This window comes from Pararge aegeria, chromosome 6 (genome assembly GCF_905163445.1).
Source record: "Pararge aegeria chromosome 6, ilParAegt1.1, whole genome shotgun sequence".
NCBI classification, from domain to species: domain Eukaryota; kingdom Metazoa; phylum Arthropoda; class Insecta; order Lepidoptera; family Nymphalidae; genus Pararge; species Pararge aegeria.
In genome coordinates, this window is record NC_053185.1 from 15,800,545 (window position 1) to 15,814,476 (window position 13,932).

General features: G+C 34.6%; 2 protein-coding genes across 2 annotated transcripts; one reads left to right on the forward strand and one right to left on the reverse strand.

The window, feature by feature from the left end:
• Positions 1-3,071: 3,071 nt before the first annotated feature.
• Positions 3,072-6,713, reverse strand: LOC120624552 (15-hydroxyprostaglandin dehydrogenase [NAD(+)]-like). Its single transcript, XM_039891179.1, has 5 exons — positions 6,618-6,713; positions 5,593-5,832; positions 4,840-5,016; positions 4,103-4,251; positions 3,072-3,219 (listed from the first exon to the last, which is right to left on the reverse strand). Exons 1-5 carry the CDS (start codon positions 6,711-6,713, stop codon positions 3,072-3,074), a joined length of 810 nt encoding a protein of 269 aa, XP_039747113.1.
• Positions 6,714-10,742: 4,029 nt separating this feature from the next.
• On the forward strand, positions 10,743-13,776 carry LOC120624308 (15-hydroxyprostaglandin dehydrogenase [NAD(+)]-like). Its single transcript, XM_039890773.1, has 5 exons — positions 10,743-10,838; positions 11,310-11,549; positions 12,132-12,308; positions 12,803-12,963; positions 13,614-13,776. Exons 1-5 carry the CDS (start codon positions 10,743-10,745, stop codon positions 13,774-13,776), a joined length of 837 nt encoding a protein of 278 aa, XP_039746707.1.
• The last annotated feature ends 156 nt before the right edge of the window (positions 13,777-13,932 follow it).

The window sequence follows — 13,932 nt, forward strand, 5'->3', positions numbered from 1 at the left end:
CTACCTCGTCGTATCTGTATACACAATAAGTATATTGAACTTGAGTGTTTTATGCACGTTTTTACTAAACTCACTTATCAGTTAGTGTATCTAATATCACACACACATTATTTTAATACAATACACACATTCCACCTAGCCAACAATATAAATAAATACTTAAAATATAAAACAGATTAAAACTCAGACACTGAAAAACATTCATGTACATCATACAAACATTTTCCAGTTGTGGGAATCGAACCCACAGCCTTGGACTCAGAAAGCAGGGTCGCTGCCCACTGCGCTAATCGGCGGTCAAAGTAACACCCAGTTTGATAAAGGTCTTCAAAACCGCTCTCGCTCTCTTCAATTGAGCTTAAAATTATCGTTGTCTTCACTACCCTCATTGGACTAGTGATTTGTTTCCTGTGCCAGACCAAGAATTGTTATGTGCTAGGTTATTCGATTCGATTCCAGTTAAACATACATAAAGTATTTTATGTAAGTTTAACTCTGACTAGCACACGACCGAAAACAGTGGCGCAGTATAGAGGAGTTCACTTTTCTATATTAAACTGACATGTAATTCATACAGAAGCATTGCTAAATAAAACTCTTATTATTATTATTATATTCTGTGTTGCTGCCCGCAGCGTTGTCGCAAATTAATAACTATTTCCTAACTCAAAAAATATTCTTTATATAACTATTTTTTCTAGCTGTAAATAGTAGGCACTGGACACATTCACTATATTTCTGCTGAAAGAAAAATTCATGTAGTAGAGAACCTTTTTTATTTATTCTTTTCATAAATAAAATATCTCTTGAAAACTTCAATATCCAACTTTAACAAAAGTAGCATCAACTCGGAGAAGAGTCAGGCCTATAGTCGTAAAAATGTAATAGGCCCGTTTTGACATTTGTCATCGCGACGTAACTAGTTATGGAACCATAAGACTCGGAACTCGATACTCACGATAAATCAATTCAAGTTTGTATCAGTACTTGATTGATATTATTATGTATTGTAAAGTGTTCGTTCGTTCTAAGTATTCCTTTAACTTCACAACCAATACGCCTGCCTGGCTGTTGATTATACGTCCACTTTTCAACATGTTGAAACAGAGTTAGTACTATATAACAACAAACACAAAAATCGAGTCAAATCACTATGTTTAAATTAATGTCCAAAATAGAAGAGCCATAGTTAAAGTAATAGTAAACAATATATATCAAACTTAAACGAGCGCACAGTCAACTTTACAAGATGAGGAACGAAAAACTGCGCAGTGCGCGCGGGGACGCTTCAGTCATGTGCCGCTTGGTCAGATACATCAACTCAGACTCATTATTTAGAACCCATTTTGAGAACCAAGCTCATTCTTTGCAGTAAAGATAACTACACAATATTTAATTTCGATATTCAGTAAAAAAATGGTTACAGCTCTAGTATAAAAAAAAAAAGACTGAGAACGTAACTGTTTTCAGAACGTTTCGCAACAATAATAAATTGCATGCTACTATAAAGTAAGCGCAAAAAGAATACTCGCAATATATTCTTTCATATTATTTAACGTCCCAAAAAAATTTGCGTATTTTTTAAAACACTGTATGTAATTTATTTTAATTTTATTGTTTCTTTCAGTTTCGTTCCAAGTTACATTCTATGGTCTTGCACAAATGTCAAAACGGGCCTATTACATTTTTACGACTATAATTAAAGAGTCCAGCCTGGGTCCGCGGTGCTATGGCGTGTAAAACTTCTTGCTAGCGACCAGCGTGGAAAGGTTGATGCATTAAGGTTTTATACATTAGATCCACCCAACACCGCTTCAACGCCAACTCAACTCCAAGTTTCGATTCACTAGTCAACCAACTGCAAGCATTCTAAAACCTTCCAAGTCTTGGATTTGATTTAATTATATACAGATCATTCGTGTTGAAATTAATTGTGTGTTCAGTTTAATTTTTAGCGAATTACGGATAAATTATATAACCATACTTAATGTAATGTAATACGCCTGTAAGTTTTTTTGTTTGGTGGCTTTCATGCCTTAAATATTACACTGATCATCAATACACTTTCTACACACCGCGTGTTGTCAGGGGTACGGAATAGGACATAGATACGAGTAGTTATACAAGAACTGTTCCTGTGTCACAAAAAATAGCTAACAGAAAAGTACAATCTGAATTGAAAGACTAAGAATCTGTATAACCGGGCAAAAGATAGCATGATATAAAGTTGTTTACATTTCATGGTTTTATTTAAGTCATTGTTGCGTCGATATAATGTGCGAATGCTGTTAGCTGGGCCTACGATATTGTTAAATAGCAATTGATTGGTAATGTAGATTAGCTTCTCTAAATTGCCAAGCAATTTTGCGCTCCGACACGATATCGATACGAAGGGTAAATGTAGGAATAAAACTGCCATACTCCTGTACGGCTGGCATGGGCAGGAAACAATTCTCTTCCCGGGTAAAGGATAAAAATGTATCTTCTCCCACAGCTGTACTCTCAGAGCACTGGCGCACAATTGGAAATAATATCCATATAATATATGTGTAGTTATAAACGGGGGTAAACTTCTCCTTTACTATATTCCAGTGCTTTAGCAGGCTATTATATCCCTTGTCAGGAGATAGAATCGGGGGATCTAATTTTTGTCTCCTGCCTATGCTAGCCCTGCTGAACGGGTTAGCCGTTATCATTTTAAACTGTATCATCACCTTCCACCAAGCGAGATTGCAGTCAAGGGCTTACTTATTATCATCAAACCTATAACATCTACTGCTGGACTAAAGACTGATGGTAGGATTCACCCTTTATCACCAATTTGGGCAGACAAGTGATCGCAGTTGTTGGTAGCAGAAGCAGAGAGAATGCAGCTGCCCATACTCAGTTATATATACTTAGGCACCTCGTAAGACACCTGCAGGAAGAGAAGGGGTAATAACAATAGTTTTCTGATCTGACGTTACTACACTTCACAAAAAAAAAACAGAATCAGTTAATTTGCTTCAAACATTACAATCATGTAGATTTTATGCTTGATAATTTAAATACTATCTTTATCTTTGGTATGACTAAGTGAAGAGGTCCGCAGACATTATTTCATTGGCTTTCTTTATTTTATCTGTTATATCCAATGTTGTGTTCTTGTCGATTAGCCACACGGTTCCGCTGTTCCCCGTTTTGTAGCTATGCACAACACCTTGAGCCGCTGCTTCAGTTCTGGAATCATTAAAGAGTTAAAAGAATGAATGAGCTGCTTTTGTGAAAGTGATTGTAAAGTCATAATTTTCGGACAATGCAGATGGCTATCTGATGGTAAGAGAAAACCCATCGCGTTTGAAAAGAACAACACTTTTTCAAGGAGTGCAAGGCCCATGTTCTACATAAGCCGCTCTGTGTCCATCAACATAAGACGTAGATGGCAACCTTCGTGGCAACCACGTCCTTCAGACCTGACTATAGCAACGCTGTTTGTTAGTAGAAATAAGAAGGGCAGTGGTACTTCCCCAGACGAGCACTGTCACAAAAAACTGCTAAATATTTGGAGTACCGCAAGTTCGAGGACTGATCAATAGGTTCTGAGTTTGAATTACCGGGTCGGTACAGCAACTGTTAGGTATTGGATTTTCTGGCAAGAAATTTTCCGTACCTTAAAGTGGTCTACCCCCAGAAGTATCACGTCCTGTATACTGCCAGATATTATTACTAACAAAGCATAATAATTGTGGAGAAACGACCACATTCGAGAAACGAGAAGGGTCAATTAAGAAAATAGAAGATTTTTTTTAAATTGTATGATTTGGGATGTCACAAAGCTGTTATATGTAGGTATTTGATCCCGCAGATCCCTAATGACGTTTCAAACAGATTTATGACAAAAGCTGTCACTTTTTAGGTGTTTGCACGTTCATGTAGTACTTTAAATAAAATAATGAATTTTAGGTCAATTTCAGCAGTATGTTGCGCAGTACGTGGTGCAAGACACGTACAGTGCGTTCCAACGTTAAAATCGAGGTGAACCACTAGTAGAAAAAGATAAGGGATGAAGCAATTAAATGTAAAGATTCCGTTATGTCATAAAGTAACAAAAATATATACTTACGATTGCATGTCACAAGTCAAGAAATATTCCCTTATGACTTCTGTGACTTCTTCGTCAAAACTTTTACAAGTTTTCAAAATGTTAGTGTCTGTGGCGCCAAAACACATCGTCAGTACACGCACGTTATTACGTGAATTAAGTTCATCCATCTGTAACAGTAAGACATCGGTTTGAATAACAAAGCCCTTCCCCGACCCCTTTGAAGAAATACTTAATTAATTTCAAACTAGTAATTTTATTCAAGCTTCAATTTAGTAATAAACTGCGGAATTATTTCTTAGAGAATATGTCTTGATAAATTCAAAGTTGTTATTAAACGTATCCTCATAATAAAGGCCCCTAGCTAACTTAGTTTTAAGTGATACGCGGTGACAGGTGATAATAAAATTATTCTTCGTAGACAAAAGCGAGTTTGGATCTTATTCCTACTTCTCACTAATTCTACTACTCCTACTACTTATCAACTCAAATAAGTGCAATCTGTTATTGAACATCACATTCTTTTTGAATGCAGGCAGCTTCGACTATGTCTTAGTTTAAGTTTCAAGGAAACAAATGACATAAGCGTTAGGTGAAATCCCTAATTTTATGTGACCCAGGCACCAATCGACGAGATCGAACACCGTGGAGTGTTAGTTGGAAGGAGTAAGACTGAGCTTCTGGGACTCCCCGTGATGAGGAGTGTGCATGATATTTCCTCTAGGGTAGGATAAAAAGACAGATCATCAGAAACTCACCCCAAGACGACAACTGAACTGTAGTATAGCACTCTTTGTTCCAGCGTACACAGGAAGCAGGCCTAAGTCATGAGAAAGCGCAACTACGGATGATACGTTGATAATGGTGCCACCTTTTCCTCCCTGGTCTACTCTCATCAACTCTAATGCTTTAAATGATGAGGTCACTACTGCCAACTGAAAAAGATTCCTTCAGTTTTAAACAAACTTAAATAATTCTCCTTCACATTAAAACACATGTGTGAGTTTTTTGTATCACAATGTTTGAATGCCTATTTAAGTACAATTTCATGCATGACGCAAATACTATAATTAATAGGCAATAGATAGATCCACCCAAAAAATCGAGTTAAGTTACATATCTTATCATAAGATATTCTTATGTTTGCTGATCAAGATTAGATTCCATTTTTGTTTCTGGATGTTTTGCCTAGTTAAAATGCAATTTCATTATTGACCATCAAAAATAATGTAAATAATAAATTAATAATTTAAATTAAAAATCAGCATCACTTGCGAATTTTGTCTGGGTTCTATCTTCTAACTTGTTGGAAATACATAAATCATTTGTTTCTAAGAAAACAAACTTAATGGCAGCCGTCTCCTAACGAGGTGGGTCTCGTTAGGGGACGGCCTTATTTATTATTTATTTGTACATTTCAAAAACAAAATAAATCATTATCATGTAAATGTTAATGGCACCCTTTTCAAATTCATAATCAGGATGTTAATAATATCTATTGATTTACTTACAAAATTAACTTCTATTTGTAGTTTGAATCCGCCACGAGAGTCATCAGCTATTGCGGCATTATTTACAAGTATGTCGAAGCCACCGTGAGCTTCTTTAACTTTATTGAAAACGTCATATAACTGGTCCGATTTGGTGACGTCACATTTGAAGAAACACACAGTTCCTACACCGTACTTTGTGTTTAATTCATTTTCAAGTGCTGCACCGGTATTTTCTACTACGTCGAGAATTGCCACATACTGGAAACATATAATTATTGTATTGAAAGTAAATTCCGTTGCATATCGCAATACGATTATGATTTGAAGCAAATTACCGATGATTATTTATAGGCCCGGGAAGAGACTCGAGACTTTAGTTTTGAACTTTGTTTGAATTTTAGTATTCAAAATATTAACTATTAATACTCTTCGCACTACTACTGCATATTTTGTGAATGGTCGCAGCTTTCTCTTTACACACAATATAATGGATAAACACGTCTCAGCTCTTACAAAATAACTTTCACTTAAAATGGAAGGACCTACTTAGAATTGTTTTTATTTTTAATCTCGTATACTCGTATTTTCTCACGAGGTACGTTGGGGTATTTATTTTTATACGATACACTTTTTTTTTAAAGTTTATATCGTAATTAATTAATTCTTATCGCTCTGAATAAATTTACATTAATAACTATTTCTTTAATAAAAATTTGAGTTATTTAAACATTTTCGCTGTTTTTCAAATGGATCTATTTGATGCAGGTTTATGTATTACACACATAAGAGTACGCATAAAACCGGCCATATCTTTGTCAAATCTGAATTAATAACGTTGTGATGATTAGTCCTTCAGTTAAAATTGTTTCTATTCAATTTTAGTTTCATAAAAATCTTTTATAGCTAGGTCTTGAAACTCTTGTCATTGTATTAATCAGCAGATGAACAAGATCATTTCCAATCAAAGGAATAATTTAGTAACATGCTTTTCAATCATAAGCGACACATTACGTTTATTGTTTGCTTAAAATCTTAAGACTTACTTTTACGCCTTCTTTAACGAATTCCCTCACTATACTGGCACCAATACCATTTGCACCACCTGTGACTATCGCCACTTTATTTTTTAAATCGTGCATCACAAAATTTTGTATCGAGCGTCAATGGCGCATAAAAAGGTAAGAGTGACTGCCGAAACCGTGGAAAAGCCGATATACGAAACACAACACTTTTAAGTGGGGGTTCTCTACAGCGAAGGAAAAGGAATAATTGCATGCAAGATTATTTTGCAAGGAACATCGCAACTTGCGGTCTAATAAACATTTGCCTGCCCAGTATTTGGTGAACCTGGTATTCATGTGGCAGTGCAGGTATGATCTATGTATTAATGTATCCTAGTTTTTCGTATCTCATTATTCCTATTTCAATATTCTTGAGATACCAACAATGATTTATATAATTTAATTGCCGAAATATAAATATATTTTTTACCACTATCAATTTTTTTTATTTAAGGAGCGACCTACAAACGTCTCATCATCATCATATCAACTCATTACCGGCCAACTACAGAGCACAGGTCTCCTCCCAGAATGAGCAAGCCTAAAGCCCACTACGCTGGCCTAGTGCGGGTTGATGGACTCCACACACCTTTGAGAACATTATGTACAACTCTCAGGCATGCAGGTTTCCGCATGATGTTTTCCTTCACCGTTGAAGTGAGTTATATAGGTATATAAAACGCAAGTTAGATGTGCGTGCTGGGATTCGAACTCGGCCCTCCGAAAGGAAAGTCGAGCTCCACACATATTCACATAACAGTTGGTGAAGTGGGGATAAAACAGCTACTCCTAAAATAAAAACAAAAAAAGCATGTAAGTACATGCTTTTTTTTTTTAACTTTTTTAACCTACTACACAATTTTATCCAGCATCATTTTATGTTTTTCTAGAGCCATAATTTAATGCCCATTAATGTTGATAACCTGATGATTAATATAATTAGATGAAGCTTATCTGTTAGTACCGTTAAAATACGCTTTTTTTGTAAGGTAGGTACTAAGTACCTATACGCAACCACCTCAACGGAAGAACACACAATTACGTGTAAATAGCTGTTGAACGCGAGCCGTTTGTTTTTCCGGCATTTAGCTACGTCTCCTGTGCCTAATTTCGTAAAGATTGTTTTAGCCGCAAAGCTCAGCATAGGTAACAGAGGATTATTATTGTTATCACTACCGTGGGAACGTTCCCTTATAGATACTTTTTAGAGATTAAAACTATCCCATTGTACTTTCCGCAAATGTTCTTCTTTCTTTCCTTTTATCAAGCACGGAACAAGTTGAACCGAGCACAGACAATAAGCAAAAAAAAATCACTTTCGCTTTATACTATTAGTTATCTATACTAGTTTTTTTTTAATTAACGATAGACCTGCGCTTGGTGACAATCATGCTTGTTAGAAAACTATGATGAGGTGTATGGTGAAGCACGCTTGCTTAGAAAATGCCTATTCACTCTTGCCTTGAAGGTACTAAAGTTATAAGTGGCAGGAATCTCAGTTGCTAGGCTGGGGTTCCACATTTATCGGTACGTATCAGAAACGAGGATAGAAAATCGAATCAACGTCTGAGTTTGCAATTATCAAAACCTTAACCACGAAAAATAACCGGTTTATGGAATGTGGCCGAGAAATGTTGATAGGATTCTTTACAGCATTGCATGCGGTAGCGCGTTTTTTTTAATTGGTGAAAATGCTAACCCCAATACCTGTTGCAGAAAGAACTTACACTATTACTAATCGATTTAATTCATCGTAGCTATAAAATCATGCTGTTTTGAACCATATTCCAGACTAAATAGTAATATGAATAGAAATCCCTTTAAATCTAATGATTAGAAGTCCCTTTTCCATTAAAATCTTTTTAGCAATCATAACCTATTTATTTTTAATATACTCACATTAAACGTTAAATTAATTCATAATCGTTATCATCAAAAGTCTACAACAGTCCACTGCTATAATGCAACATTTATTAAAATTTTCACCTTAAAATACAAGAATATTGCACATGTTCATGGACATTACTGAGTTTTTTATAATTACATATACTTATATAATTAATTATACGCTGGTAAAACCCTTTCATAAAAATATTAAATTAAATGCATCTTTTAAGTGAATTTACATGTGGTTAGAAAGTTAGACCTATCTTAAGCATTTATTGGAGGTTTTAATATTCTTTTTATTTATTCTTTCTGACATACATTGCGTGTTTAACGATCACAAACGTGCAATCAGTGGTTAGCGCACCTTATAAATTTGACCTCTAACATAAAAGCAAAAAAAAAATACAATAATAGCAAGAAAATCTGTTGTAGAGGATTGTCTTAGTAATGGTGATAAATTGTATAACTTCTTATACTCCGTTTGGGTAATCATTATAAATACTAATGTGTTCGTTTACTTTTGGTTTAGAATATAAAATCCGCATTTCAAACTCCTTTCTTTTTAAGAAATGATAAGATTAGAATCGTATACACCCATTGAGTTATATTTAAAGAAAATACTTAATCGCTTGATACGTTTAAAAATGCAGTAAAAGCTTATTATCTTGCGCAATAAGACGACTGGTTTTAATTTTTATTCCATCTATTCATTAATATAGCTTATCATAATATATATTGGTTTATTATTTTTATATATTTATATATATATATATATTTTATTTTATGTTTTTTATTTGTGTATATTTTGTTTATGTATTCGTATGTAGTTTTTTGAATGTAGGTTTAGAATAACTTTACACCATCTATTTGTTCTCGCTCTTGTTGTCCTAATCCTAAGGTCGCCTGGCAGAGATAAGGCTGCCTTTTGTATTCTATTCCAGTTTTTGTGTTTCTCTCTATTCGTCCTTTATTTTCCTAACTGTGTAGTGGTGTAAAAATAAAGAGTTTAAATAAACAAATAAATAATAAATTGTATACTTTTCGTAACATTTGTATTTATAATTTTTCTATATGTTTATGTGGTGTACAATAAAAGTGTATTTATTCATTCATTCATTCGTTCATTCATGAAACCCATCATAACCGTATTTCTTAGGTACTGACCTAGTAGAGAATGAGAGTGCGAAACCTTGTGTTTTTTTAACTCATGTCTATGTACTTATTATCTTAATACGTGTGTATTAAGGATAATAAGTACCTACTAATATATAAATGAAGCAGTGATAGCCCAGTGGGTAGGACTTCGACTTCATTTGGGGGCCAAGTTCGAATCCCAGCACGCATCTAATTATTCAAAGTTATATGCGTTTTAAGCAATTCAAAATATCACCTGCTTCAACGGTAAGGAAAACATTGTGAGGAAACCTGCATGCCGGAGAGTTCTCCATACTGTTCTCAAAGGTGTGTGGAGTCCAACAATCCGAACTGGGCCAGCGTGGTAGACTACGGCCTTAACACCTCCTATTTGTGGGAGGAGACCCGTGCCCTGTAGTGGGCCGGTAATGGGTTGATATGATGATGATGATGATGAATATATATAGTAAAAGAAATACGAACACGAGCACCCCGCGATGTGTAATTATGTAGGAAGGTACTGTGTTCAAAGTTTTTTTAAATAAGTAGATATTTTAAGATATCAAGTGTATAGGATACTTAACTATAGGGGCGCAATAAGTTTATGAAGCCAACTTCTGTAACTATGAAAATTAAGCTTAATTTGCTATATTCCGCGAGCAAGAGTTCTTCTGGCGGACTATAGCAAATTAAGCTTCTATCTAAACTTCCATATACAATTAACTTATACAATTATTACTTTCTATTAGCACTTGTGGCAGACGGCCCTGCTCTTTTATAACATATTTAACTTTAATATCAAAATTACTTTCATTAACTGAATTGCGGTCCATAACGCTTTCCAAATATGTCTAATGGCACAGAAATGTCATCTACTCTATGCCAATGTTAACAACATTTACGCTGTTTATATTGCTCACTCTACACTACTAAAGTAGCCAAACGCGTGTTCGAGTGAGATACGAAATATATACGCCGGTTATGTCGTAACTATGGTCAATATTCACCGACCCGTGGTAGCATATTGGTGAATATTTAAAAATAAGAATATAATTTATGTGATCAATAGTGAATGAAATAATCGATATGTACAGTTTAATAGATAAAGTGGCTATTGTCACTGGAGGTGCAAATGGGATAGGTGCACATATTGTACAGGAATTGATAAAAGAACGGACTAAGGTAAAGCATTTTATAATAAAATTCGAAATCAGGTACAAAGCTTTAATTTATTTAAATCAACGTAAATCCACTGTATGTAGTATCCAAAATAATAATATACCAGTTGATTTAAATTTAAGGATTCACCATTACTAAAACATGAATATATATTAGCATAGCTTTACTATGAAAAAAAACACCAAATATATTCACTAATAACCGTCTCATATCATCATTTAAAAGTAATAAGCTATCTTGCTCCTTCCGAACCAATGGTAGAGTCCCTAGAAACAGACATACTTGACCTTTCAAAAGACATGAATGAATTTTGACTTTGAATTTTTTTATTGCTAGAGCAGTCATACCCTTGCTTTTATAAGTTTTTACTTTTAATGATGTACCTATACAGCATTATTTACTGTGTTATGGATTAAAAAAAATATATTTATTAGATAAGAAGACTAAATTTGATCAGAGAATTTAAAATTTTAGTATGTGGCCATTATTGACATCGATGAGGCCTCTGGGATTGCACTGGAGAATAAAATAAAAACGGAACACGGAAAAGACGCGGCTGGATTCTTTAAATGTGATATCACAAAAGATGAGGAGTTACATGGCGTATTTGATGAAATGGTTAAAAACTTCGGCGGAATTGATGTTGTTGTTAACAATGCAGCCGTTGCTTCGGAAACAATGAGTGCTTATAAAAGGGAAATCGAAATAAATTTTGTAAGTGAATCTCAATCAGATTACCGTTAATTTCCATTCCGCTTACACTAACTCTCCTACAAAAATATACTCTACCGATTTTGATCGGTTTTTATACAGTACAGAGATATCCCTTAAAAAGCCGGTTCATAGATAATGATTAGTTTCAAGGTTACAGCTATAACCTTTAAACATACGATATCTACGTCTCTTAAGTTTCTTAAAATGTTTTATTACTTTATATGTAGATTCGCATTAATTGCCAAAATACAGCATATAACAATATCTACAACAGAGGCAAAAAATGTACTTATAATATACTTAGAATACTTTGATCAAAATAAGGGTATTCAATTAAATTTATTTGATCTAAGTATTCGTATTAAGTATTTATAGCATCAGTTTCAGCGTGACAAAGCATTGTTTAACCATTCTGACATTATTCCACGTATAACTCTCCAGTCCAATTTGACGGTACTCTTTATATAGGGGGCATTCCTCTATAAAAGTACTCCTTATATAGGGGGCTTTCGCCTATATAAGGAGTTACGCACTATAAATAAAGAGTTGTAACACTAATATTTTCTTTATTTTATACTCCAGACTGCGACTGTATCCTCAACTTTAAAAGCTTTAGAGTTGATGCGTGTTGACCGTGGTGGTAAAGGAGGAACAATCATTAATGTGTCTTCTATCGCTGCATTAACGTTATTATCACCTAGTGTATTTATATATGCAGCAACCAAAAGTGCGATACTACATCTAAGCATTTGTATGGGGGTAAGGTGCACAAATTAAATTTATAAGTTCAAGGCTGTATCGTTAGATAAACTTCTTTGCTATGCTTTTAATAAGACATTACGTCTTAAAGTTGTTACATCACCCGATGTCAAAGGATCTTTACTCTAAATAGGTAAGGTGTTATAAGAGAGTCATTATCATAATAATTTACGGGCCCACTAAAAGGCACGAGCCTCTGCAGAATGATAAGGGGCTAGTCAGTCACGCTGGCCAAGTGCGGATTTGTAGACTTAACACGCCGTTAAAACACTATGGAAACTCTTAGGCATGCAGGTTTTCTAACCTTGTTTTCCTTCACCGTGGAAAGTATACCAATTTGCATCTGGCAAGCATGACGGACAACCGTTGGCCTTAAACTTTCTCATTCTGAGAGGAGACTGACAGATTCAGGATTGATACTGATGAAGCACTTAGCTTCATTTACAGTGTTAATAATATGTATTGTGTCCGTTTAATACACTCTTCCTACACAGAAGGAAGACTACTACCGTCACACTAAAGTACGTGTTCTGACGATGTGCTTCGGAGCAACAGACACTGAGATTGTACATAAAATGGAGAGCTTTGATGAATTAATAAATGAGAATATGCAAAAAATGATAGACATGGTGAAAAATGAAATGTTTTTGCAACCGTATGTTACCTTATTTTTTTTTTCATTATTATCATCATTATTAAATAAACCGATGGACGTGTACATAGGTATATTGTAGAGAGTTCCAAATTCCATGATATTGTGTCCAACGGCTTTCTACGACTCGTTAGTATCACAAAGTTTGGTGTCTTTCACGGGTGCTGGGTCTCATTCCAATACCTTTGTACACCAGCATCCCTCGATTCTCCAACCTTTGTGCCTCACCCATTGTTAAATTGCCTTCACACCTCGATATGTTAAAGATTTTTGGTATAATTACTATGACATACTTCGTACGCAGCTCTCCTTTTCGCCCTCTGAGTGACTCTGAGCTTTCTTAGGCGACCCAAAATCAGTCGCATTCCAATTTTTTTAAAGAAGTACTTATCTAACGTACTCAATAAAAAACAGATGAACTAAGGGCTTCGTTAGCATTGTTATTTGACTGGAGATATTATGAAAATAACAGATTATTTTTTGATTACAAGGTTTGTATTACACGTGATAAAAGTGTAAAACTTTTCGTTAAAAGTTCTTCCATTAATTACGACGATTAGGATGCTGTTGCAATCCCTAAACTTGCCTCCTTACACCCAAGTGATAAATCATAGTATATGATTGTGAGTTTGTAAAACTTTATTCTTTTACAGGGCTAATATTCCAGCTCAAGGTGTGATTCAGGGTTACAAAACTAGTGAAAGTGGAAGTACGTGGCTTATCGATGGAGGAGAAATTACGAACATTACTAACAAAATACATGATGCATTTGATATATTGTCTGGTGGTATTGAAAAGTATAATAAAATCGCATAACGGAATTATGTTGATATATTTGAGATACTCCTCTATTAATTTCTTATGAATAAAATAAAAATTTGACACGGAGAAATTTCAAATTTCCGCCCACTTCTTGACCATTAACTAAGCTATTGAGACTACACTTATCCTTACTTTTCGTTTTTACGGAAG

What these genes read in the sequence shown, in the direction of transcription:
- LOC120624552 (XM_039891179.1), bottom strand. Translation starts at nt 6,713, where the DNA reads ATGCACGATTTAAAAAATAAAGTGGCGATAGTCACAGGTGGTGCAAAT. An exon ending in TCGTTAAAGAAGGCGTAAAA is followed by an intron (nt 5,833 to 6,617) that starts GTAAGTCTTAAG and finishes ATATGTTTCCAG; the next exon opens with TATGTGGCAATTCTCGACGT. An exon ending in AGTTCAGTTGTCGTCTTGGG is followed by an intron (nt 4,252 to 4,839) that starts GTGAGTTTCTGA and finishes TTACTGTTACAG; the next exon opens with ATGGATGAACTTAATTCACG.
- LOC120624308 (XM_039890773.1), top strand. Translation starts at nt 10,743, where the DNA reads ATGTACAGTTTAATAGATAAAGTGGCTATTGTCACTGGAGGTGCAAAT. An exon ending in GGGAAATCGAAATAAATTTT is followed by an intron (nt 11,550 to 12,131) that starts GTAAGTGAATCT and finishes TTTATACTCCAG; the next exon opens with ACTGCGACTGTATCCTCAAC. An exon ending in AATGAAATGTTTTTGCAACC is followed by an intron (nt 12,964 to 13,613) that starts GTATGTTACCTT and finishes ATTCTTTTACAG; the next exon opens with GGCTAATATTCCAGCTCAAG.